We start from the raw sequence: 23,619 nt of genomic DNA, 5'->3' as shown, positions 1-23,619 counted from the left end.
TTGCAACTTTCTATGTTCTAGGTCTGAAGTCATTGCCAGCTCCAGGCTTTACTCATTGCATTTGAGGGAAGCTCAGTGAGCTCCAAGTGCAGCCCAGTACCAGCCTGGAGGTCTCACCTCTTGCAGAGGGGAACTTCAGAGATAAGGGGCCGTGGGGCTGGCAGAGACAAGGTTGGAGGGAGTGGGAAAGGGCTGTGAGGGATGCAGAGACACAGTGCTGTGGGCATTTTCCACAAATGTTGGCAATGGGACCCAGAGCAGGGCAGGCAGGGAGCAAAATTTCTCTCCTTCCTCATAGCATATGAACCTGAACTCAGCCTTCAGCCCAGCCCTGCTACAACTCACTGCTTTTTATTTACCCTTCAAACAGGAAAAGCAACTCTCAGCGCAGCTCCTTTACAGATTTTCTACACCAAGCCTTATCTCCGAGCACAGCAGCACTGGGCACACCGCTGCAGGTGAGGCTCTGCCTTCCAGCTTCACGGTGGGCTCCAGGACAGACCACACCATGCTGTGACCCCGAATTTGGACGGTAGGATTGGGTCCCTGTGAGTGTCAGTGCTGTGTGTCCATGGGGAATGCGGTGGCAGCAGGGAGGTGGGCAGGTTTGGGTGGGAAATGGTTCATGATCCCACTTGCAACCCCTCCCAATCCAAATGGGTGAAGATATTGCGCGATCAGGGAAAGGGAAAACATTTGTGCTCCTGTGCCATGCATCCTTAGAGCTGGTGCTGCTCTGCCAACGTGGGAATTGCTCCCAAACTCTGTTTCTTGTTAGAATTGCCTGCAGCTGCATCACCATGAGCCCAACAGAGTGTATGCAAATTAAGAGGACAAAAGTGTTTGCTGAACAGTGAGAGAATGATACCAGCCCTTGGCACCAGTTTCTTTCCTTTTCATTCTGATTTAAAGAGAGGACTTTCCTCTGCAGACCTCTCTGACCACGCCAGTCTAAACTGCAAGCTGTCAGTGGCATTCTGCAGTCCATAATATTGAAAACTCACCTTGCATCATCCCATAAGGAAATGACGCAGGGCTGTGGCTGCAAATACACCACTGAGCTCTTCCTTGTCAGCGGCACAGGGAAGAGTTCCTGGGAAAAGGACAGTACTGGTGAGTGACAGGGGATAGCCCAGGGCCTGCAGAATAACTCTGATGCACCGGAGCCAGGACTTTGATACGTCAGGGTGGGGACAAGCACATGCCCAACAGGAATCCATGCATTTATGGTGGCTTAGTTCCTGATCTTCATCAATGCAAATATGCTTAACAGAGCAATTACTTTTTTATCTAACATCCGCCTGGTTTTTGTGGATTACAGCCACGCTTCACGGTGTTTCTCCTTGCTCAGGGTGACGCGGGATCAGTGACAGCCCCTCGCTGTGTTTCCTCAGCATGCGGGTGACAGGTAAGGATGCAGACGAACATTTACTTTTCCCAGTCCCATTTTCTACAGCTCTTTATACCTATTTCTCATTTGCATGGCCCATTTCAAGCCCGTCTGCCCTGCCCTCCCCTCACCAGCATCAAAGGAAAGGGCATTTGTATAAGCATCAGGTTTTTATGATATTTGTGTAGATTTCAGGCTGTTGTGTATTTCCCAGTGAAACCTTCGGAGGCTGAGAAGTGATGGCTGCTGAGAGGTTCCTGCTTCCAAAAGAGCCATTCAGCTGCAATCTAAGTATATTTTTCCATGCAGGACAGGAACGTTTTGCTCCAGTGAGTGTTGCTTTAAAGCCAAATGCCAATCACACTTGTATTAGTGGCTGCTTGGCTGTAGTTGGTGACTAATTGGGGGACAGCAGCCCTCCCAGCTCTGGGAAAATAGGAAACACTTGCATTTACACTGCTTTCTAACTAATTATCAGATTAACTTTAATGCAGAGAGGAGCATGAATAATGCTCTCCGGTGGAAGGGTGATGCCGATCTGAGGATCACCGCTCACTCTGGAGACATTAATTAAGAGATCAGAGTCCTTGTAGAGGATGAGGAAAGGAGTGTTGGCCACCTGCCATGCCACAGCAGCCACTCTGTGCATGGGGAACCTGGGGACTGCGGGATGCCCTAGGGATGCCCTTCCCCCTACCCACGTGCTCCTCTCCCACCAGGCGTGATCCGGATTCTGGTGCCGCTGGCCATACTGCTGGGCTCCTGGTTCATCGTGCAGATATACTTTGAGCACAGCAGGAGAACCATCAGCCTGCGGAGCTGGTTGGGTGAGTGCACGGCTGCCCCTGGTTGGGGGCACAGCCACCAGCTCTGTTATCTGGGCACGAGGGGACAGGACAGTGGGAAATGCTGCAGGGGTCCGGGGATACTCACAGCCCCGAGGAGAGGTTTTGGTGGGCCCGTGGAATGCTGACCTCTCCTTTGTGTCTGCAGGTGCCACCAGAAAGCCCATGAGTAGTGAGTACCACCACGATGACTGCTTGCAAGCCGAATGTCCCACCCTCCAAATGCAGGGGAATCTCCCTATGGCCCTTGTGTAGATTTCAGCACAGCAGTGTCTTCAGCAGGCACGTGGCCCTTTATACATCCCATGCCTCAGCACAACACTCTCAGGCCATGGGCTGTAGGAAGCCAGCAGGGGTCCTATGCATGTGGTGAGGCTGCAAGCCTCACCCCAGCTGAAAATAGGGAAACTCAGGGCAGAAAACTCACACAGGGCTGGGCTTGAATGGGTGCCAGCAGCGAACACTCCCTGTGACAGCCGCCCTCTGTTCACACAAAGCAATGCCCAACATGAGCTCATCACGTCCCATCCCAACCCCATCACCACCCATCACTGGCTCTAGGACAAGACTGGCGCGTGCCTCACCTCACAGCACACCCTGACAGCAGACACGTGCCTCAGCCCCAGCCCCAGGCCCGTGCCCCCCCACACAGCTCCCTGCTCCCCCCAGGCCCACCGCAGCCCCGCCACAAGTGTGACAACAAGAGGGACTGCCCCGCCGACCACTTCGCCTTCCGGATCATCAGCGGTGCTGCCAACGTGGTGGGACCCTCCATCTGCTTTGAGGACAGGATGTAAGCAGTATGGGGAGGGTGTGGGGTGGCAGCGGGGCAAGTTTGGCCTCTGACGGCCAAGCACAGACCATTCCACAACGGTGGAAAGAGTTGTCTTTGTGCCTGGGGCTGATTCATGGCCTGCTGCCACTCACTGGTCTCTGCTTTCCAGCCTCATGAGCACCGTGAAGAACAACATTGGCAGAGGGCTGAACATAGCGCTGGTAAATGGTGAGTTGGGCCCCAGTGGTCCAAAGGCTTTGTGCACAGCCAACTTCAGGACAGCATCAACCACGGTGCACGTGGGGCTGGGACACAGGGGAGCTTCTCTGGAGACCCACCCTGACTGTGTTGGGAATTTTCAACCCTTAGGAAAGAGCGGGCAGCTCCTGAAGGTGGGCTCCTTTGACATGTACTCTGGAGGTAAGCACGGTGCCCTCGGTGCCAGCAGTCACCAGCACTGCAGCAGCTCTGCTGTGTGTGCAGATAAGGGCTGCTGGACTTTGGCTGGCTCTGGTGGTGTACGTATGGCTGCGCAGGGTCACAGCTGAGCTGGGCTTCTGGCTCCTTTCTCACTTATAAAAGCCTGAAGAACAAAATCCCACTAAACCGATCACCCTTTACATTTGTTGGTCATAAAACTTATATTGGTAACTTCACAATTTTAAGGAGAAACACCAACGTCATGAGATTTCTTGCAGTCTGTAAGCAAGCCCCAAGCAGCAATCAGCTGTTGTGCCACTAGATGGGGCATTGGACTCAAGCATCCTGCGCAGTGGATGCAGGATGAGGAATAACTCCTGCAATGTGCACGAAGCTGCTGCCACCAGGCAGGAACTCTGCAGCCAGGCTCATTCCCGGTGTTGGGAATTTAATTCACATGAACAAGGTCTCACAGCTAGTTAGCAAAATTAGCAGTATATTTCTCCTTATGGTTGTGCACAGCAGGCAAGCAGCAGTCCCAAACCTTCCTATCACCAGTACCATGCACAGCCCTATTAAAACCCTTTTCTTTTTCCTAATGCTCCTCTCAGATGTTACACAGCTGGAGACCTTCCTCCAAGAGATCAAGGATGGCACCATCATGCTGGCAGCCACCTATGATGACGCTGCCACAAAGTGAGTTTGCCCCCACATGTGACCCTGGGTGCCCAAAAGCCAGCAGCAGTGCTAGGGCTGGGGGTGCTGCTGCTGCCAACCTCCACAGCCACGTGCTGCCAGCTCTTTCTTCTTCAAAAGAGTGATGAAGCACTGACACTGTTGCCCAGGGAATGGTAGAGTCACCATCCCTGGAGTTGCTCAAGAGTTGCTCAAGATGTGGCACTGAGGGTCAGTGGGCGTGGTTGGGGTAGGTTGGTGGTTGGGCTTGATCATCTTATTTGTCTTTTCCAACCTTAATGATTCTATGATTCTGTGACAGGAAGGGCCACCAACCCAGCACCATACCGATGCTTTTTTTTCCGTCCCGTAGGATGAACAACAAAGTTCGGGCACTTTTTTCAGCACTGGGCAGCAGCCACGTGAACCAGCTGGGCTTTCGAGACAACTGGGTCTTCTTAGGGGCGAAGGGACTGAAGGGCAAGAGCCCCTTTGAGGAGGTACGTGGCCCGGCCACCATCTCCCATGTCTCACCCACCTATCTGCAAGCTTTGCCACACTGCAGATATGCCCAGTGCCACCCACTTCATCATGTTTTCTTTCTCTCATTTTTTTTCCTGTAGCACGTCAAAAATGACCAGAAAACAAATAAATATGACGGTTGGCCAGAGCTGCTGGAGATGGAGGGCTGTGCCCCCAGGAAACAAGATTAGAAGGGACGCACTGGCAGCACACCTGCATGGAGCCCAAGCCAGGTCTATGGGGACACCAACCCCCCTGGACTGACCAAGCCCCCGGCGCAGCCACACAATCCTGGTGGTGGCTGCTGGCTCCCAGGGACCGGCATTCTGCTGTGGGGACACGCGGTGCTCAGAGCAGCTGCAGTGTGCAGGTGAGCAAGCACCCAGCCAGGCTCCAGCCAAGCTGCCGTAGTCCGTGGCTATGAGTGGGGCATTTTGTTTTTCTATCTTCAAACCAAGCATTTTGTGATAAGTTTTCTAGTTGTTTCTTAAATAATATATCTAACTATAAAGCAATACCTCCTTCCCTCTGCTTTCGAGCACAATCCAGGCTTTTCCCCACAGGCCTGGCATTGCCAACCTGTCTGCCACCAGCTGGGTTTCCCATCCACTGTCACAGCACCACACATGGCTGTCCCCTGCCCACAGACATGGGGATGTTCTGGCCCCAGTGGTCTTCCTCTCCATTACCAACCCTCCTCCACATCTTATAGCCACAATAAGGCCACGGTGGTGGCTTGCTGGCCAATGTGTGCAGACAAAGCACGTTTGCCCACCTTGTTGCTCTTTTTCTGGGTTAAATCCAAGCTAAGTCCTCCAAAGATCAAGACAACACCAAAACCCAATGCCTCCATCCCAAACCAGAAAGATGGCAGATTTTCCCTAAAGAAGGAAAAACCCAAAGCAAAAACCCCAGGCAGCCAACACAGAGGAATTTCCCGCTAGCTGTAGTATTTTATCCAAGCTTATCCTCCTGCACTCTTAGCGTGCACCTGACCATGCTGCGGGAAGCCCCTGCCATACATCGATCCCTAAATCTGCTGCAGCAGCAGCCGCTAATCCTGGGCGCTGAATCACCCACAGGGCAGCAGCAATGAGCACCAGCACAGCGCAGCAGACACAACAGCCCTCGCGCCACACACCCTGCTGCACCGCCAGCAGAAATATGCCAACTATTTTAAGCCCCCTCAAAGGATCTGGATTCGCTTGTAAGCCAAACTGAAAACAGTCTGGGACCCGTAATGGCTTTTGCAAAGGGGAAAGCAGCACCCAGCAGCAGCTACAGAGGGGAGAACAACTAGCCCCATTTAGCTTCGGGAAACTCTTCCTGGCCCACTGCAATGTGTATTGTTTTGGCTTAACACCAGAAGCCTTTCCAAAGGAAATGTATGTCTCAGCATGCTACAGGCAGCTATAAAGAGATCTGACCCATCACTGAGTGTTACAGAGGCACATGCAGTTTTGGATCAACAGGGAGAGCTGAAGTGCAGCTCCTGTGTGACCTCACCGCACAGCCAGAGCTTCCTCCCCAAGTTACTGCAGCCTGAAAAATAAATCAAAAATCCCACCGTTTACTGGGAGTCATAAATACAGCTTCAAGTGCCACGATTATTTAGCAAATTTGCTAATTAAGGGTGATGGCTGAGGGACAGCAAGACCCACATGAGGTTGTTTCTCCATCTCCCCACTGCTTCGGAAGGTGCAGAGATGCAGACAGTGCCTACCTGGGTGAGCACACACAGTCGCAGTATGGTGTTCCCAACTTGCGCAGCCCCGAGCCCTGCCCAGAGCGGTGGCTGCAGCCCCCAGGGGCATCCACAGGATCAGATCTGCAAAATCCAGCGCTGCTGCAGAGCCGGGTCTCAGGGGCTGTCCTGCCTTATTTTGAGGTGACAATTTATTTCAGCAAAGCACCAGAGAACAAGCCAGAAAGGATGCCACAAGCTGGGACTGCTGGGTGCCGGGGCCCCGCAGCCGAGCGAATCCGCGTCCTGTGACATCTTGCCCTGTCAAGTGCAATTACTGTAATCTTCCACAGCCTCTCAAAATACGGAGCCTGGCTTAGAAACCGGGCATCCGCAGCATGAAAGCTGCCTTTGTGCCCGGGCAGAGCCTGGGCGTGCGCCAGCCGTGAGGTGCACGAAGAAAATGAGTTCTCCACGTGCTGGGAGAAGGGAGGAGAAGGGAACCCTCCCGGCCGGCCCCACTGCAAACGGGCTGGAGCTCACCCGCCTCTCCCCGTGGGGACAGAGGGGGCACTGGGAGCTGTGTGGCCGCCAGAACCCACGGGCATAGCAGGGACGGTGCCAGTGGGGCACAGCTGAAGTCCTGAACAATGGGAGGAGCGCATGGGAAGAAGGTACGTGGGTATGGGATAGAATGGGGGGTTTTGGGAGAGGGCACTGTTTGCTCGCGTGGGGCTTGTTTTGCTCGCCGTGTGCTACAGGTGGTGACAGCAGAAGGGGATTATAGTGGGACTGAGCCGCTCTTAAGTAGTGCCACCTGATGGTTCAGTGCTGGGGCCCTGCTGGGGGCCTTTGGGGACAGCAAGGAGGTGATGGGGAGAAATGTCAGCCTTGCAGAGCAAGCTCTAGCACTAAGCTTGCACCCAGCTTTGGTCCCCACTCCCCATAACCACCTCCTTGCTCCCAACTGATGGAAGCCAGGGTGAGCCACTACCCCACAGCATGGGATGACGAGCTCACATCCCTTAGGAGAGCGGCCATAGAGCTCTAAAGGGAGCAGTGCTGAGAGGTCCTGAGCCACGCAGAGGTGCTGGAGGTGGCTGTGCTGTGGATGTCATTGGGTGTCACTTTGCCAGGAGATATGTCACCACCATGTGGTCGGGCTGTCCTGCTCTGGTGTCAGCTCTTCCACAGCTCCCTTAACAGCTCCCTCCAATAGGTCAGAAAAAACAGAAGGGCTGTCTGAGCTCCTGACCCGCATAAAGCTACTCGGATTACAGAATGCTTTAAGAATGCATTTTCTATTTGTCAGGAGCAATACCAGGAAGGTCCTCCTACATTCCCCCTGTCCAGTCTCAAGCAGCTTGCAGTGTCCTAAAGGCTTCAAGGAATCCAAACTTCTGCTCCCTCCTTTCACCCTCTATCAGAAAGTTAAAATGAAATTTAAATGAAAATCCCTCAAAAAAGGGCTGGGCTGGGACCCCAATTACACCCAAGCAGCACCCAGTGACCCAAAACTGGCACCTGATCTTCATCCAGGCCTTGGCACATGTGCACGGCATTATTGAGGCCAGGGCAATAAGCTGGTTAGGTCAGCCTTGGCTTGGAATTCAGTGCTCCCACCCATCCGTGCCATCCTCCTGATGGCTCTGGGGCAGCTTTGCTGCCGCTCCCTCTCTCCAAGCAGAGCACTGCCAGCAGGGCTCACGGCTCAGTGCTTTACCCAAAGGGCAGAGAGAGTGCATGGAGTGGGCAGCAGAGCTCTGCTTCCCCCACAGACCCTGCAAGAAAGCAGCACAGGACACTGCCGGGCACAGCTCTGGGGAAACATGGGAGCAGGAGGAGGGCTCTGCACTGCACGCCAGTGCTGCCTGTCAGCAGTCTCAGCTGAGCCCCTGCCAGGCTCAGAGCAGAGCAGCATCCAAGGGTCAGCAGCAGGGATGTGGAGTGCAAGGCAATGCTCTGCTCCACAACAAAAGGGGCTGGAAAGGCTGCCAGCAGGGCTCCAAGGACATGGCTGCTTTCAAAGGCTGCAGCTGCTCCCATAAACCTCCTCTGGCATCAGCACTGACAGCAGGACACGGGGCTTTGCCCGAAGCCCTGTGCTGCAAGGCAAGGACCGGAGCCAGCCCAGGGTTCCCTGCTCGCAGATCCATACTGCTCTGCATAGCATCAGCCCCCAAAAGAAACCCTTCCAACAACCACACAAAAACAGCACCAGGGTTTGCACCGCAGCCGTTTCCCCAGGGAAAGTTCTTCTGTCCCCAAATTCCCAAGAGTGTCACTTTACACTAATGTCAGATGAGCTGAGATTAGGAGAGCTTTGCTCTGCTGCTGGGTGAAAACAACAAGAGGCAGCACGCCAGTGGTGGGGATGGCCCTTGTTCAGCACAGCAGCTCCTGGTGCTGAGCTCCTCCATGGGAATGGGACAGGCAGCCAGGGCTGAGCACTGAGCAGTGTGACCAGCCCCAAGCAGGTGAGACCCAAAGCAACCTCACCACATGGGCACACAGCTGGCACCACACTCAGCACCATCTGCAGAACCCATCTGACGGGGAGCAGTGGAGCAATGCCAGGGCAGTGTTAAAAGGAGATTTTAAAAGTCCATAGTGTTAGATGAAAGCTCTTCTGGATGAAAAAGCTGGCTCTTGCTATTCAAGAGCTTGGAAACCCTTATCCCAACTACAAAAATCCTGGGCCCTTATACTGGAAAGTGCAGGATGGAATAAGGCAAACAAGAAGCACTGTGTCTGTGGCTGGCAGAAGAGAGGCAATGAGAAGGGAAAGGGCTGCTCCATGCCAGGGCTGCAGAGCACATGGAGGAAATGGCCTCAGCAGGGCCAGCATGGTGCCATCCTGGCACAGTCACACTGATGACACAAGGCTGGAGAAGCAGCCCCACAACATGCTTTTGTGGCATTGGCCACGGGAGCACATCCAAAGCCAAATGGCAATTGGGATCCACAGTGCTCCCTTATTCCAAAGCACTGTGCCCAATGCACCTGTAGGGAGAGCATGGAAATCACTGCATGGCCATGCAGCAGCTGCCAGGTTGGGGATGGCTCAGCAGTCCCCAAATAGAAATGAACTAATGAAATTAAAGGCTTCGCTGCTTTGCTGCTGCCCTCTGCTCCAGGGGTTTGCTCCAGTGCACCTGCTGCCTTCACAAAATCCCTGCTCTAGTGGGGATGCTTCACTTCTCTGCTGCCTCCTCCATTTGCAACCAAACCCCCTCCCTTGCAGCCCTTTTCCTCCTGCCCTGCACGTTATAAACACCATTTTCCCTACTTTCATGCAGTCTCTTTATGTGAGACACTGAGCTTCCAGGCTGTCGGCACAGTGCATGGAATAAATGCTGTCCCTATCACTCATGTGCCACAAGCCTCACTTTCTGCAAAGCTCATCCTTCAAGGCCCTTCAGTGCTCCTTAATGGTCTCTCCGCAGCATGACAGCAATTTGTTCTGTAGCTGCCAGAGCCCATTGTGCCACTGAGTGATGCTCTTTCCGTGCAGGCAGCGGCATCCCTAGAAATAGCAGAAATAGCATCAGCACTACCAACCCTACAGCGCCGGGTGGAAACAAGCTCCTGAGACAGGTTAAAATCATTGCTCACCCATTGCAACCTCCCACCCGCTGCTAGCAATGCTTGGATGGTTGATGTTGGTATTGCCAACACAGTGCAGGGTGAGAATTGGGGTCTCTTTGCTTTGAGCAGCACATGAAGTTGGTCCCCATTCCCCATCCTGCCCTGCAGGAGGGCTGTGTTGCTGCCCGACCACCAGTGGTGTTTGTGACAAAACCAGAGTCAGTACGGTGCTCATCCCCGTCAAATGGTGTTGTCTTTATGAATAAAAGACAACTTTATGAATAAAAGCTCTACATGAAGCATTCACAATTTTCCACTTGACTCAGCACAGAGTGGCCACCGGCCCAGCGCACCCCTGGAGCTGCATGGGCACAGCAGGACACAGCCTGGCCCCCTCTGCGTGCCCAAAGCCACGGACTGAGAGTGCCTGGCACCCCCGAGGTGGTCGCTTGCCCCCAGCCTAAGAAATGCTGCAGATTTGTGGAGGTCACAACAACAAGAATGAAACATAACACCAAGAATTCGATCTTTCTTAAAGCTCTTTGCAACATGATAGTGAGAACGACAGTGGGCAGGGACAAGGAGTAACACAAGCTCAGGGTGGTGAACCTAAGCACCTGCAGGCAGGTGCATGCCCCCTGGAGAAGGGAGCAGGATTAGGGTTTGGGCTGTCCCACATCACTCCTGCATCTTGCACCCCCTTGAAGCAACACTGGGTCCCTATGAGGAGCAGTCAAGCTGCAGCATGGGGACCCTGCATGGCAGCCCCATCCCTCTGCACAATGCCACAGCTGTTCCCAACTGCAAAACGGTGCTTTGCTACTGTGAGGTGGGCAGAGAATGGGCAGAGCCAAACTCCTCACCGAGCATCACTATGCCCTTGAGACAGAAGAGTCCAAACCACATCCAATGGGAGGTAGAAGCCATGCTATGTTGGGACACTTTGCCCATTTTCTCAGTGTTTCTCCTTAAAAAGCAAGTGGGATCATCCCGGCAAGCATGTGCACCAGCTTGGCAGAGATTGCAGCAAACAATCAGCCCAGCAGATTGCTGTGCGTTTACATCACAGATGGGAAAAAGTCTCACTAATCCTCAGAAGTTTCTTCCAGTGGATGATTTCACCAAGGTCTGGATCACTCCCAGCTGCTGCAAATGAGCACAGATAGAGCAGAATTCAGCAATAATCCGTGAGATTTGGGCAACAGCTTACACAACCTCCGTGTTCAGGAGCGTGTCAGTGACATTTTCACATGGAGCACTGTGAGCAGTGAGCAGAGGTGTCTGGAGTTTATAGAATGAAGCTGCAAGAGGCAATGTGGATAACCTCTACATCTCACTGTGGCTTCATCACACACAGAAGTGCTGGCTTTGATCTGGCAGCAAGTTGCAAGTCATCACAACTTTCTTCAAAGCCTCTGGTCTGAGCAATAGTTCAATTAACAGATGTGTTGGCTGTAGCTCACCAGGTTGCAGCATGTAGCCAAGCTCTGAGCACCCTGTCCCACAAGTTGGGCAACCTCCAGCTCTGCTGCTGCTTCTTCAGGGCAGACTCCGATCAGTTCTCAGTCTGGGTGGCACTTCGAACACGCTAATACCTCTTTATTGCCACCATCTGACTGGAGCAATTTCTTGCCTCATTCGTTAGCTCAGACTTTGGTTACTGTGCAAGATCAGTGCTGTGGTGCTGCATCTTAATGGCACTTGTATCCATCTTAGTGTATCTGAAGCCACTCTCCACTCCCTTTACAAGATGATGGTTCTTTTCTCCAAGTGCTTTCAGCACAGCACAAACATGATCCCAAATCACCAGCCATCCAGCTCTCAGAGCACCCACATGCAGGACCACTGATCAGTGGTTTGTTCAGGACTGATGGCCTTAAGCTGCAGGATCTGGAGCTGGAGAGCAGGATTCCTGCTCAGAGCCAGAAGTTCAAGGCAGCCTATACATGAAGAAATGCCTTCATAAATTGATGCAGGAGCTCTTTGACATGCATTGGAGTCACAGAATCGTAGAATCATAAAGTTTGGAAAAGACCATTGAGATCATCTGGTCCAACCATCAACCCATCAGCACTGTGCCCATTAATGTCCCTAATGTCAGAGGAGATGCACTGAAATATGGGGAGTAACAGACCAATAAAATACAAAGTGAGACTACCTACTATTTATATTGCTTAATTGCGTTTAAACCCACTAACTGCCTTGAATTGGTCACCACCACAGTCCCCATTGCATTTGTCCATGTTTGGGAACCTGAGTAAAGCTGGCAGAGGTGCTCCCTCCCACTCGGATCTGGGAGTGGAGATTTAATAGCAACACAGCCCAGCAGGGCCAAAGGAGATGAGCACTCTATGATTTAAAGCCTGGCATGGCACTGAGCACCATGGCTGTTGGGTGGCATGCTGGAGCCATGTCAGAGAGGTGCTGGAGCGATGTCAGAGGTGCCAGAGCCACCAGCTCTCCATCTCACCCTCTGTTATTGGGCAAAACCTGCACAGTCCTTGCCCATTCCCTCCTCTCTTCTCTTCCAGAAGGAATATTCCCTCCAGCCCCGATGTGCCGGCAGCAGCAGGAGGCCCACAAGTGGCAGTTCAGGTGAGTGAGGATCTGCAGGGCGAGCAGGGAGGAATCCAGCATCACTGAGCCCTTGGATGGAAATCACAGCTGGGATGGGGGACAGCACTGGGGCATGGAGAGGAGCAAAACGTGGAGAGGTGAAAATGAGGGAACGAGGACCCTGGCCTCTTTCCTCATGGGGTTGGGAGCATCCTTCACCACAACTGGTAGTGCCCCCGCTTTCCTTATCCCTTCTGTCTGGATGGAAATGGGTTTACCTCATCCCTGCCCACCTCCCAGGACCAGTGAGCATCTGCAAGCCCTGGCATGGGGCAAAGGGCAGCACCAGCACCCACCAAGAGCGCAAAGGGGCTGCTGGGCCACTTCCACTCCTCTCCTTCTCCATCTCCGCATCCCCTGGTGCCAGGACAGCCCCTGGGCACAGGCCAGGCTGCTCCCAGCCCTGCACTCCCCCTGTGGCCTTGCCCCCAGGACGGCGCGGTGCTGGGGTGCTGGCGCAGTGGTGCCGCAACGTGCCGGGAACGATCACGATAACACGAGCGGTTGCCCTGGTGCCGGGCTTTGCTGTTGCAGTGCTTTGCTAAAGAGAGTGGGCGTGCGGCTTCCTCTGGGCCGATCTGATTTCTCCGGGAGCGTGGTTTAAGGCACACTCGGGAGAAATCGCCTTCTGTGGAGCAGGGGCACAACACCTCAGTGGCTGTGCACACCAAGAGCTCCTCTCTTTGCGGGGGTGAGAAAACCCACTGGCTTATCGATTTTCTGCGGAAACATCAGCCGGCAGAGAAGAGCAAAGGGAGCAACTTTTGGGGTCTATGGGGTCCCCGCGGGGCGGCAGGGAGGTGGCATCCATGTGAGCCTCCATCCTCACCCCACTGGAGAGACAAGGCAGGAGTCGGGGAGCCTCACAGACCCAAAGGCCAGCAGAGCAAGCACAGAAGGCAGAAGCGGCCACCTGGCCCCATGTCACGGGACACGGGGCAGCACGGGGCCCCTGGGCTCCCCAGGGGCACGCTGCAGAAATCAGGTAAGCAAAGGACCCCCACAACCCCGTGTCCCCACATCCCCATGTCCCCTCCCTGCCTTGGGCAGGGACTGCTGAGCCCCACGGGGTTCTGCACCGCACCCCTATTTGTGCACAGGTGTCTGTGGACCCTGCTTTAAGTTTAGTTTGAGATATATTAGGTTTCCATAGCACTTTAGTGCTGCCCAGAAAACAGACCCATATCCCACAAGATATTCCCTAAACCAACGCACGGCACAATTTGATGTTCTTAGAGAGGAGTTAGGTGGGACGGGGGGTACTGCTGATGTAGCTGCAGCTCAAGAGGAAATGATTTTCTCTGCATTCCAGAAAATCCCTTTGAGCTACCTTAAAACATTCATTAATGATTGATGCATGTCTCCACATAAGGAAAGGCACACAGCAAATATTTGATGATATATTCAAAATAAGTTTGTGATTAGCAAGGACTGCTGAGCATCTGTCACTGCTTAACAAAACGAATCGAGTTGCTCCACACGCCGCTCAGAGGGCAGGTGTCCCTGGTAATTGTTAACAGTGGGATCCCAGCCCCAGCACCTTGCTTACCACAGTCCAAGGTGATTAAATGAAATCATTAACCAACATGCCAACGCTCAGCTAGAAGAGTGGGCAGGGCAGAGAACTGCAGGCACCACTGAGGTTCTCTCCCTTTCTGACCCCACGGGGTTTATTTCTGACTTTCGGCACCCACTGCTCTGAGGAGCGACCTCACGGCTGGGACACGTTTCCCACAGTGGCCACATCAAATTACATTTGCCTCATTGCATTATAAATACCAGAATTCGGCCTGCTTAATTATTTAAAACCCTAGATTAAAATCAGACAAAAGCTCTTTGCTTCCATTCCGGACCACGCTTATCACTGATGGATGACGCGGCTGTCTGGTGACAAGCAGAAGGAGCACGCCAGGCCCCTGGGACACAACACTGCCATGCTGCTGATGCAACACAATGGAGGGATGCTGAGAAAGTTTTGTTTCTCAATGTTTTAAAAAAATCACTGATTTCAGGTGTGATGAGGCTTTTAAACTCACATTATTGCACAGCTCCGATTACTTGTGCAAGTAGCTTTAAACCTGCTTGGGCAACCTGTGTTAAGTACGGTGGTTTGCAGTCTCCTTCCCTGTGGGATGTGTGTGCCCAGCTCCGTTTAGCAGCCCGTCGTTAATATGCTGCTTCTCTGAAAATATGTATTCACAAACAAACGCCAGGCACTCAGAAACCAGCAGCTCTTCTCCCAGTGGCCACTTCTGCCCACAAAACCTCAACTCAGTGCCCTCACAAACCCAGAGCCAGGGCTGTGAGTTGTAAGTCTGCATTTTGGTTGGGTATTAGGAACAATTTCTTCTCAGAAATAGTGGTGATACACTGGCACATACTGCCCAGGGAGTGTGGGGGGGTCACTATCCCTGGAGGTGTTCAAGGACTGTGGAGATGTGACACTGAGGGATGTGTTTATGGGCATGATGGGGGTGGGTTGGTAGTTGGACTTGGTAATCTTAGTGGTCTTCTCCAATCTTAATGATGATTCTATGATTCTGTTATTCTCCCATGTTTCATCTCTTCCTCCAAGCACCAGGTTACACAGAATTACGAGCAGTGCCTCTCTGACCCCGGCTGCCATGCCCAGAGCAAAGCCCTCTGCCCATTTGTACAGGGATGACATTTCACAGAGGTTTCATTCTCTGCCCAGAAAGGGACTCCCATAAAATATTTTTAACAAGAACAGTTTGATCATTTCCTGCAGTTACTGAAAAACCTCTCCCCAGATGCTCCTGTCAGGAAATCAGTTCTCAGCAGAAATAAAAGTCTGCCAACACTTTGACTGAAAACACTCAATTTTTCTTCTGATCCCTTTAGCCCTTTCCCCTTGGGAAGGGCAGCTGGAGCTGGGCAGCCAGAGCAGCACCTCGTTTACCTGCCTGCCCGGCCCTACAATCCCCTTACAGCACTCCTGGGGATTATTTTCATCCCAGCAGTGGGAGCAGTGCAGGCTGCGTGGCTGCCATGCAGAGGAACAGCCCCACATGCATGGACAAAGTTGTGAAACTCAACATAAATTCTCTACAAAGGGCACCTCCTGCAGCCCCAAGGCATTCAATGTCATTCCAAAACTGATTTTCTTCTTCTCAAAAGATTGGGGCTGAGCAATTTGGGCAAGGATTGCAGGCTTGCAATTTTACCAAAAGTCCCCCAGGATTTATACGGATTTCCAGGAATTTGAGCTTTGCTTGAAGTCAGAGCAGACCAAGCTATTAAAAAGTCGTTTTTCTCCTCCAGGCAGCCCTGTGCCCGGGTGGGGGCAGTAGGTCTCCAGCACCCCTGAGAGCTGAGCCCCTCCAGAGGGGTTCCCATGGGGCAGAGGAAGGCAGGGAGCTCATCCCAATATCTACCAGCAGCTCAGCCCCCCGGTCCAGGCACTCCTGCTCTGTGTGTACACAGAAGTCACATGGAAACACAGCTTTCCTAGAGAGCTTCAGGCTTCTAGAAACATGGAAAGGGAAAATATTTATGAGCAAGCAAAAGCAATGTGTTGAAGCAAACACGGCTACTTTTGAAAAGCAACCGTCCAAAGCAGATCTGTCTGAAAGGTCACACTGTCTTTCCGAGTACAGCTGAGGGTGTCAGAATGCACATGCATTTTTTTGTTTATATCTCGCCAAGAACAATATAAAACTGCCTGGCACCTATGGCTGATTTATGGCAGTGGCCCAGGAGGTGCCGGAGCTGACACTTGTTCATTGATCTATGGCCGAATCATGCAAAACCAGACATCCTGCTGTAAATCCTCCGTGGAGACCTGCCTTGATTTACACTGCTGGCACTATAAATAATGACAAAACGCACCCTGATAGCAGTCTGTCTCCCTATACGTGGGCATGAATTAGACTGTGTCTTGAAGATGACAGATCTACTGTGAGAGAAGCATTTTGCCCAGGGTCCCTCTCTGCCAGCCTGTAGCAGAAAGGATGCCCCGGCCTTACTCCCAGCATAACCCCAAGCAGTACTCCAGGCCTCATTTTTCTTTTTACCCTCAATGCAAATGCAGACATTCCTTGAATTGTTCCACACGAATGTCTTGTGAAGATTTAAAGTGGGGTTCCTGTCGAGAGGTTTGTGGTTCCTTCCCAGATCACCTCGTGTAGCACGGCCTGCAAGCAGTGCTCTCTGAAAACACCCGGCGCTCTTTGAAGTTCCTTTTTTTGTTTGCAGAATAAAGCCACTGCTTTGCCATGGGAAAGGGGAGCTCACCCATTTCACTGACAGCAAAACAACCCTTTGCTTTTGTACCTTCCTTTCTTGCCTTTTGCTCGCCTCTTTTCCCATGGAAAACAAGACCCCCGGAAAAGGGACAAAGTAGAATTACGGACTCCAGCAATGTAACCCCAGTGAACACCCAATGCACTTTCCACCGTTCCAAAACCAGCTTTCACTGAGCAGCAATCAGCCATCAAACCACGCTGCCTTCACCCCCACGTCCCCCACAAGCAGGGCGAGGTGCAGCCTCAGCGCTCAGCTCCTTCCCTCACCAACAGCACCTGCCATCCTGGAGGAAAACAACCTGGTACAGGAAACCTTTGCTTCCCCACGCCATTTGAATACCTACCGAACTATTCACCCCAATTACACTCTTAATGGACTCCAATCTGTTTTCCTTTGTTCCCAGAGCAGCAGGGCACTGCCCACATTAACATTCAATGAGAAGTTGTTTGATACTGAATCATTTCTTCAGCAGTATGATTTCTTACACAATTCTGTTTGATTGCAATCCACTTTACATTTGCAGAGTACTTACTGCCTATGAAAGAATGACCCAGCCTGCTTTAACTTGCTTTTTTTTTTTTCATTTTATTGATTTCTCTTTTAAAAGGATTTTATTCCTTTTGTACGTGAGACTACGATAAGAGAGGGAGACAGCATTACTGAACAAAAGCTGTTTTCCTTGCTGCTCCATCAACCCATAGGCCTTCCCATTAGGTACCCCAAAATACTGTAATAACAGAACACTTGAAGCTGCCTACACTCTTTTTCTGGTACTTTTTGTTCTTGCCACTGAACTCCCAAATTCACTGAGTGAGTCCTCAGGAATGAATGGCTCTTCCCAGTCCTTGATGAGGCCATGCCCTAGCATAATTGCAGCCATCACAAATGCACTCTGCACTTAAAGTGCAGCCCACAGCATGCATCTTGTCTTAAAATTTGTGCTTTGCACTCCTTTTGTGTGGGCTTTTTTGAAAAAGTGAGATGTAGAGCACTTGGGAAATGACAGCAGTGAGCATGCCCTGTGGTTTGCCTGAAATCCAACCTGCCACCGCTTAGAAAAGAGTGGGCCCTTGTTGCTACATCCAGAACACACAAATTATTACAGCGTGTTCCTGGGCTGCACATGTGAACTACGCTTTCCTTAGCATTGGGAAGAATCCTGACTGCTAGGGCAGCAGAATATCAGCAAAACCCAATGCTGATGAGACATGTCAGCCACAGCAGCACTTCCCAGGACCCTCAAGTTCTGCAGCTCCAGCCCTGCTCCTGCTGTCAGCTCCGGCTCAGCTGATCTTACACTAATTAGTCCTTGGCATCAACTGCTGCAGCCACAGAAGCGAGTGGCTGGCAATTCATTTAGAAGTGATCTAATTAATACGTGCCTCTTCAAAGCGAATATTTTCTAAAGGTGCACCAAGCACCCGAGCACAGCTGCTCTCACCCAGGGAGAGATCTCCCACGGGTGCACCCCACCCACCAACACCTCTCTTATCTTCCAGCCTCGATGTACACAGAAATACAGCAGGAGCACTCTGACAGTGGGAGCATCCTGACTCACCCGGACTACATAGATGGGAACCCAGACCTGATCAAACCTAAAAAGCTTCTCAACCCTGTCAAAGCCTCCAAGAGCCATCAGGAGCTGCACCGAGAACTGCTGATGAACCACAAGAGGTGAGGGGGGGTCACAGCAGTGCAGAGCCCAGCACCAGCACCAGCACCACCTGTGGTTGGAGGGAGGGATAAACCCTGCCACTTGCACACATGGGGTGCAACCCACCAAAACACTCTTCCCTGATGTGACAGATTATTTTCAAACATTTTCAAAATGCCCTAACAAACACACTGACACAGCCACACTTTGAACCCTAGCCAAAAAGGAGCCGAGCCTCTGTTCAAAATAAGTGTGCTCATGATGAGGGTCAGACACAGGCGTTAATTCAGCCAACAACAACCCTGCCAGTAGGGTTCATTGCTCAGTACTGGCACTGCCCAGAAGCAGGAGAATTATACGGACAGTGCCCAAGCCATTCTCCAGCACTGACGCAGTCATCTGAACCAGGCAGGTATTCCTAAAACACTGTAACGCGACCTGGTTAAAGCATCCTTGGCCAGGATCTCCTGGCACAATCGCTATCATCTCCTGAGCAGGTTTAGGGCAGCCAGCAAGTTGGCACAGTGCTCCCAGAGAGAAGGAGGAGCAGCATCTATACACAACCCTAAGTCACCAGCAAATCCAGCAGCTTTGCTGTTTGCTGCATGTTCATACTGAGGGGAAGAGAGGAGAGAGCAGGATCTGTGCTTGCTCCCATTTCTGCTTTCTCCCTTAAGCAGAAGCAGGAGCAATCCGCATCAGCAGCTTGTGCAACAAAACTTTGTCTTAGTCAACACCTCTGGGCACTAACAGGGCAGGCTGATTAAATCCAGGAGCAGTAACAAATTCAAAGGCAATACTGCAAACTCTGTGTCTCCAGCAAGCCACAGCAGGCTTACCTTCAGCAAAGCCCGGGGCCTGTCTGCCAGAGAAACCATGTTACAACACCTCTCCTGCAGATATTTCCCTGGGATTTCCAACACCCTCAGCCTGCTGATTCCAGTGAGTGTTCAGTCCAGGCCAGGGGAGGTCAGGCTCTGGTGCAGCTATGCGATCTTCGGCTCCTCCTCAAAATCATGACTTCAGCCAACTACTTCTGTGACTTCTTCCAAAATTATTCCAGTTCCAGTTGCTATTGCAGAAGATAACCTATTTGAAAGCTGCCTTGGTCTCTGTTTCATAAGTTGTTGTTCAGCAACACAAAACTGTGGCTGCAATGAAGTGTGACCAGAAATCAGCAAAGGTTTGTTGATGTGCACAGCCACATACATGTATTTAGGGGGCAGAAGCAGGTAGGAAAGTGGCTGGGGTCAGAGGAGACAAACATTAGTGCTTAAACTGAGGCACAGCAGGAATCGCAAACCCTCAGCTCTGGAGCAAGCCGAACTGCCAGTACAATTACTGCAGTTCAATGACTACCCCTGCTGGTGGAAAAAAAAATCTTCATTATTATAAATTCCCTCTGCGCTGCTGGAGCTGTCACCTACACAAATGATAGTAGGACAGCCCATTTCCCCTTCTGCACAGGAAGGCACAGCACATCAGTGTGGCAGCATTTGGGATGGGGGCTCTGGGGGCTGCCAGGCAGGAGGGGGATGGTGGGTGAGCAGCTCCTCATTTGTCTGCTTTTGGTCTACAGAGGCTTGAGTGTAGACAGCAAGCCAGAGTTGCAGAGGGTGCTTGAGCACCGACGTCGAAACCAGGTCCTCAGACAGAAGAAAGAAGAGGAAGAGGCCAAGAAGTTGCAGTCTCCCTTTGAAAAAGAGCTGCTGAAGAGGCACCAGCGACTGGATCAGGTAGGATCAGGCTGTTAGCCATCCCCAGGGTTGTTCAAACCACCAGGAGGTGGGTGGCTGAGGCTCCCCTCAAGGAATAGTGTTGGCATCCCTCCATAAAATGGGAGCCAGGGTACATCCCTCTCTACCATCCCACACAGCTGCATTGCCTCATCCTGGCAATGAAACTGCTCTTCAGATAAAGCAACTCCTGCTTGCCTAGTGGAGATATTCCTCCCTCAGGAGAAAACCAAGTGTACTGGTGTACCTAGAAAAGAGACTGACGGTGAACACAGCTTTGGAAAAAGAGAGCACCTGTGTGCAGCACAAAGTTATTCAGTTCTGGGCAATAATAACTAGACATGCAGCAATTATGAACACAGAGTTTTAAGGTAGATAATGCACTTTTGTTCTTTAGGTTGTGCAGTTAACAATGACTCTTTTTTATTATAGCTGGAGAAACAGCATGAGAAGCAGGAAGATCATGCACCAGAATTCATTAAAGTCAAAGAAAATCTGAGAAGAACATCAACAGTAACTGGGGAAGAGAAAGCAGCGTAGCTTCTGCCAAAACCTACCAAGGCTGATGTTTCTGTACATGGACACTCACAGCCACATCTTTGGGGCTACTCATGTCATTAACACTTGCTCCAGTAGAAGGCACAAAAAAGCTTTTCCCATCCCAGGAAGGTCTCATGATCGAAAAGGTGCAGTACTCACTGAAGAGGACCTCACACGAGGTGGTGCAGAGCGAAGTGATGTCCCTTTCCTCCCCAGTTGTGGGAGCACACTAACCTCCAGCTAACTCCTGGTTAATCCTCACGATGCGGCCAAGGCGTGAGCCAGGGCAGTCAGCAGAGAGATGGGCATTGCCGTGGGCTGGGGGACCTGCATCCCCTGGAGGTGGGTTCACCAAGCAGGGCAGCCACCAAGCAGGAGGGCGGCTGCAGCTTTGGAAATCTCCTGGCAAATCAGCATGGTGTGTAAAGGGACAATCTATGTATCACTGGGAACAGCCCAAGGGTTACTGGCATTGCAGCACCACGCAAGACAAACAGTGCCATCACACTGCGAGAAAAATCAACTCCTGAGTACCCACACCAGTTCAGCATTGGAAGGCCAGGTGTCACTTGTTCTTCACGAGCATCTTTAAGCTGCATTTCAACTTGCTTGTAAATAGCTATTGAGCTGTTTGCCCTGTTCCATGCTTAGGCATAAAATACGCAGAACTTCCCATGAAAGCCCCAGATGAGAGGCAAATGCTCCATGCAGGAATCTGGGGGCTCAGCATGGTTATAAGTGGAAGCATGTAGTGAGCAGTCAGCAGGCTCCTGTGGATCTGGCAAAGAGAAGCAGAGATGAACTGCTTCGTGCCTCCCTGCTGAGCCTCAGACCCACACCCTGGACATGTGCTACTGCAGTGGCCAGCAAAACCTGTCCTGTGATGCCATGCTGATGTCAGGACGCTGGCAGGGTTCACAGCTGGCACGAGCACGTGTTGTGGGCTACAGGGCATGGAGGTACTGCTGCAAAGCTGCTTCTCAGTGCTCCTCATCCCTTCTTCCAGAGGACAGTGTTGCCTCACTCCAGTTGCCATGTCACAAAGGTAAACATCTTCTTGCTGCTGACAGAGCAAAGCTGAAATACATGGTGCCTTTGCACCATGGATGGATGGAGCACATCACATTTATGAGGCACTCATGCCCTGAGATGTTCACATGTAGAGCTAAAATTGCTTCTTCAGGTAGATCCCAGCTTCTCTCAGTCTTGCTACAAAGCCTCTACAGCAAAACTCACTGACTGCCTTCAAACACTGGCTCTTAAACAGCAAGAATTAACAGGCATGGTCAGCTGAGAAGTTAAACAGTGTCCACCATCCACATGTTCAGTGGATCCATATGTGAATTAAGGGAAAGGGAGCATTTATCACATCTTTATCAAGGAGCTACTAACCCATTCCCCAGATCCTCTGGCCCAGCAGGGTGTTTCATTTCAGAGGATGCTGCTCAGCCTGGCAGCTCAACTAAAGCATCTGAGCCGTATCACACGTCATGAGCAGCAGTACAGGTATGGGGGCTCTGGACAGTACTACATCACAAACCTCTTGGCCTGGTCTCAGCCCTTGGGAGCCCCGTCTCATAGCACTGCCCCTGTGGCAGCTCTTAGCCTCTCACCCATCACGCTTATTCTAAAGAGGCTGTTGTTTCAGAAATCCAGTGCGTATGGTCCTTATGGATCAAACAAGATCTGACAGGATTTGTTATGTCTTTTCCCACTGTGAAGCTTTTCATATAGCCTGTAATTAAAACCATGAGGGAGAAGCAGCACTGAGCATTTATTCAGGCAGAAAAAAAAGCCAAATTCCTGTAAGAGAAAAATATTTTGCTAAGGATGCTTGTACAGAGCTGCAGAGAATGCTTTACAATACTCCATCGATTATCAGTTTCAGTAACAAATCAGAACATACCGAGCTGTGTTTTTGTGAGCAGTTATGACACAGATCAAGTAACCTTGATCAAAGAGCTTCAAAAAATTAAGCAAATTAATTTGTAATTTTGCCACAGATGGAAATGCACTCCAGAAGAGACAATCTGTCATTCCATATGCACCGGTGAAATCAGCGCTATTGGCTCTCCTTGCCTGGGACAGGGGCACTTACAGAAGACCTTGGGTGGGAAGCTGAGTGCTCAGTGCAGGTGGAAAACATTTGGCTGTTATCTTCTTGAATATTTGGTATTATCTGAAAAAAATCAAGGTGTCTTCCTTTCACCTGGTGTCCATCAAGCATGGAGAGGGGCTGCAGTGTGGGATTGCTGAGTGGCGTCAAGTGTCCAGAAAGGAAAGGGGTGGCCAAATAGCACTGTCCTAACAAACATTATGCTAATAGAGCCCAAAGAAATCCTTCCAGATGTGGAGAAACAACAGAGTCCGAAACAGGCAGAGCAGAGAAGACAAGACCCAACACTGCAGGACCCCAGCAACCCCAGTGGACGTTCCCAGCAAGAGATTTTGGGATATCTTTGTGCGTCCTTTCCTTTTAAATGAATTCCTGAATTTGGGGCCTACCCCGTGTCCCTAGAACACGCTCCTTAATAAATGTGGTGTATCCGGATACAGATGATCAGAATATTCACAGAAGACAATTTTTTGCACGGTGTATGTGGTGTATAGTTTCTATTGTGTTGGTGTTCATACATATATATAAACGCATGTTGTGCAACTACTGTTAACAGTCACTGCTCACACTGCTTAATGAGGACAGTTCTGAAGAAATAAACCACCAGCCCACCCCCCATGCCCAAAGCCACGTCCCTCAGTGCCACGTCTAGATCTTTCTTTATCACCTCCAGGGATGCTGAACCCACTGCTCCCCGGGCAGCCTGTGCCAATGCATTGCCACTCTTCTGTAGAAATTGTTCCTAATATCCCACCTGAGCCTCCCTGGGCACAACATAAGGCCACCTCCTCT

The 23,619-nt window shown here is 51.4% G+C and overlaps 2 protein-coding genes across 13 annotated transcripts; both read left to right on the top strand.

The window, feature by feature from the left end:
• The first annotated feature begins 367 nt into the window (after nt 1-367).
• FAM3D (FAM3 metabolism regulating signaling molecule D) lies at nt 368-12,056 on the top strand. Of its 10 annotated transcripts, XR_014886255.1 has the most exons (12): nt 372-532; nt 1,322-1,408; nt 2,110-2,217; nt 2,384-2,407; nt 2,905-3,028; nt 3,180-3,238; nt 3,380-3,430; nt 4,042-4,126; nt 4,479-4,605; nt 4,729-4,997; nt 5,710-6,985; nt 10,226-12,056. XR_014886255.1 is itself a non-coding variant. In XM_085235499.1 (11 exons), the coding sequence occupies exons 5-11, from the start codon at nt 2,442-2,444 to the stop codon at nt 4,816-4,818; spliced, it is 612 nt and encodes a 203-aa protein (XP_085091625.1). In that variant the 5' UTR covers nt 374-532; nt 1,352-1,408; nt 1,605-1,719; nt 2,110-2,217; nt 2,384-2,441; the 3' UTR covers nt 4,819-5,142. The 10 variants fall into 10 exon arrangements, 8 of the variants coding, with proteins under 8 accessions (XP_010716928.1, XP_019475723.1, XP_085091625.1 ...); XR_014886254.1 differs by lacking the exon at nt 10,226-12,056 and having other exon boundaries at nt 5,612-6,218; XM_085235499.1 differs by lacking the exons at nt 5,710-6,985; nt 10,226-12,056 and adding an exon at nt 1,605-1,719 and having other exon boundaries at nt 374-532; nt 1,352-1,408; nt 2,384-2,517; nt 4,729-5,142.
• On the top strand, nt 4,845-23,277 carry FAM107A (family with sequence similarity 107 member A). Of its 3 annotated transcripts, none has more exons than XM_085235500.1 (5): nt 4,845-4,997; nt 12,431-12,494; nt 18,281-18,455; nt 20,015-20,171; nt 20,604-23,277. In XM_085235500.1, the coding sequence occupies exons 1-5, from the start codon at nt 4,845-4,847 to the stop codon at nt 20,709-20,711; spliced, it is 657 nt and encodes a 218-aa protein (XP_085091626.1). In that variant the 3' UTR covers nt 20,712-23,277. The 3 variants fall into 3 exon arrangements, with proteins under 3 accessions (XP_085091626.1, XP_010716929.1, XP_003210195.2); XM_010718627.4 differs by lacking the exon at nt 4,845-4,997 and adding an exon at nt 6,849-6,985; XM_003210147.5 differs by lacking the exon at nt 4,845-4,997 and adding an exon at nt 6,902-6,985 and having other exon boundaries at nt 12,431-13,500.
• Nucleotides 23,278-23,619: the final 342 nt, after the last annotated feature.

The sequence above is a fragment of the Meleagris gallopavo genome, chromosome 14, assembly GCF_905368555.1.
Source record: "Meleagris gallopavo chromosome 14, MGAL_WU_HG_1.1, whole genome shotgun sequence".
NCBI lineage: Eukaryota > Metazoa > Chordata > Aves > Galliformes > Phasianidae > Meleagris > Meleagris gallopavo.
The sequence above is the reverse complement of the archived record's forward strand: the minus strand, read 5'-3'. Positions and strand labels throughout refer to the sequence as shown.

What these genes read in the sequence shown, in the direction of transcription:
- FAM3D (XM_010718626.4), top strand. An exon ending in GAACATAGCGCTGGTAAATG is followed by an intron (nt 3,239 to 3,379) that starts GTGAGTTGGGCC and finishes TTCAACCCTTAG; the next exon opens with GAAAGAGCGGGCAGCTCCTG. An exon ending in GCAAGAGCCCCTTTGAGGAG is followed by an intron (nt 4,606 to 4,728) that starts GTACGTGGCCCG and finishes TTTTTCCTGTAG; the next exon opens with CACGTCAAAAATGACCAGAA.
- FAM107A (XM_085235500.1), top strand. Translation starts at nt 4,845, where the DNA reads ATGGAGCCCAAGCCAGGTCTATGGGGACACCAACCCCCCTGGACTGAC. An exon ending in AGAGCAGCTGCAGTGTGCAG is followed by an intron (nt 4,998 to 12,430) that starts GTGAGCAAGCAC and finishes CTTCTCTTCCAG; the next exon opens with AAGGAATATTCCCTCCAGCC. An exon ending in GGCACCAGCGACTGGATCAG is followed by an intron (nt 20,172 to 20,603) that starts GTAGGATCAGGC and finishes TTTTTATTATAG; the next exon opens with CTGGAGAAACAGCATGAGAA.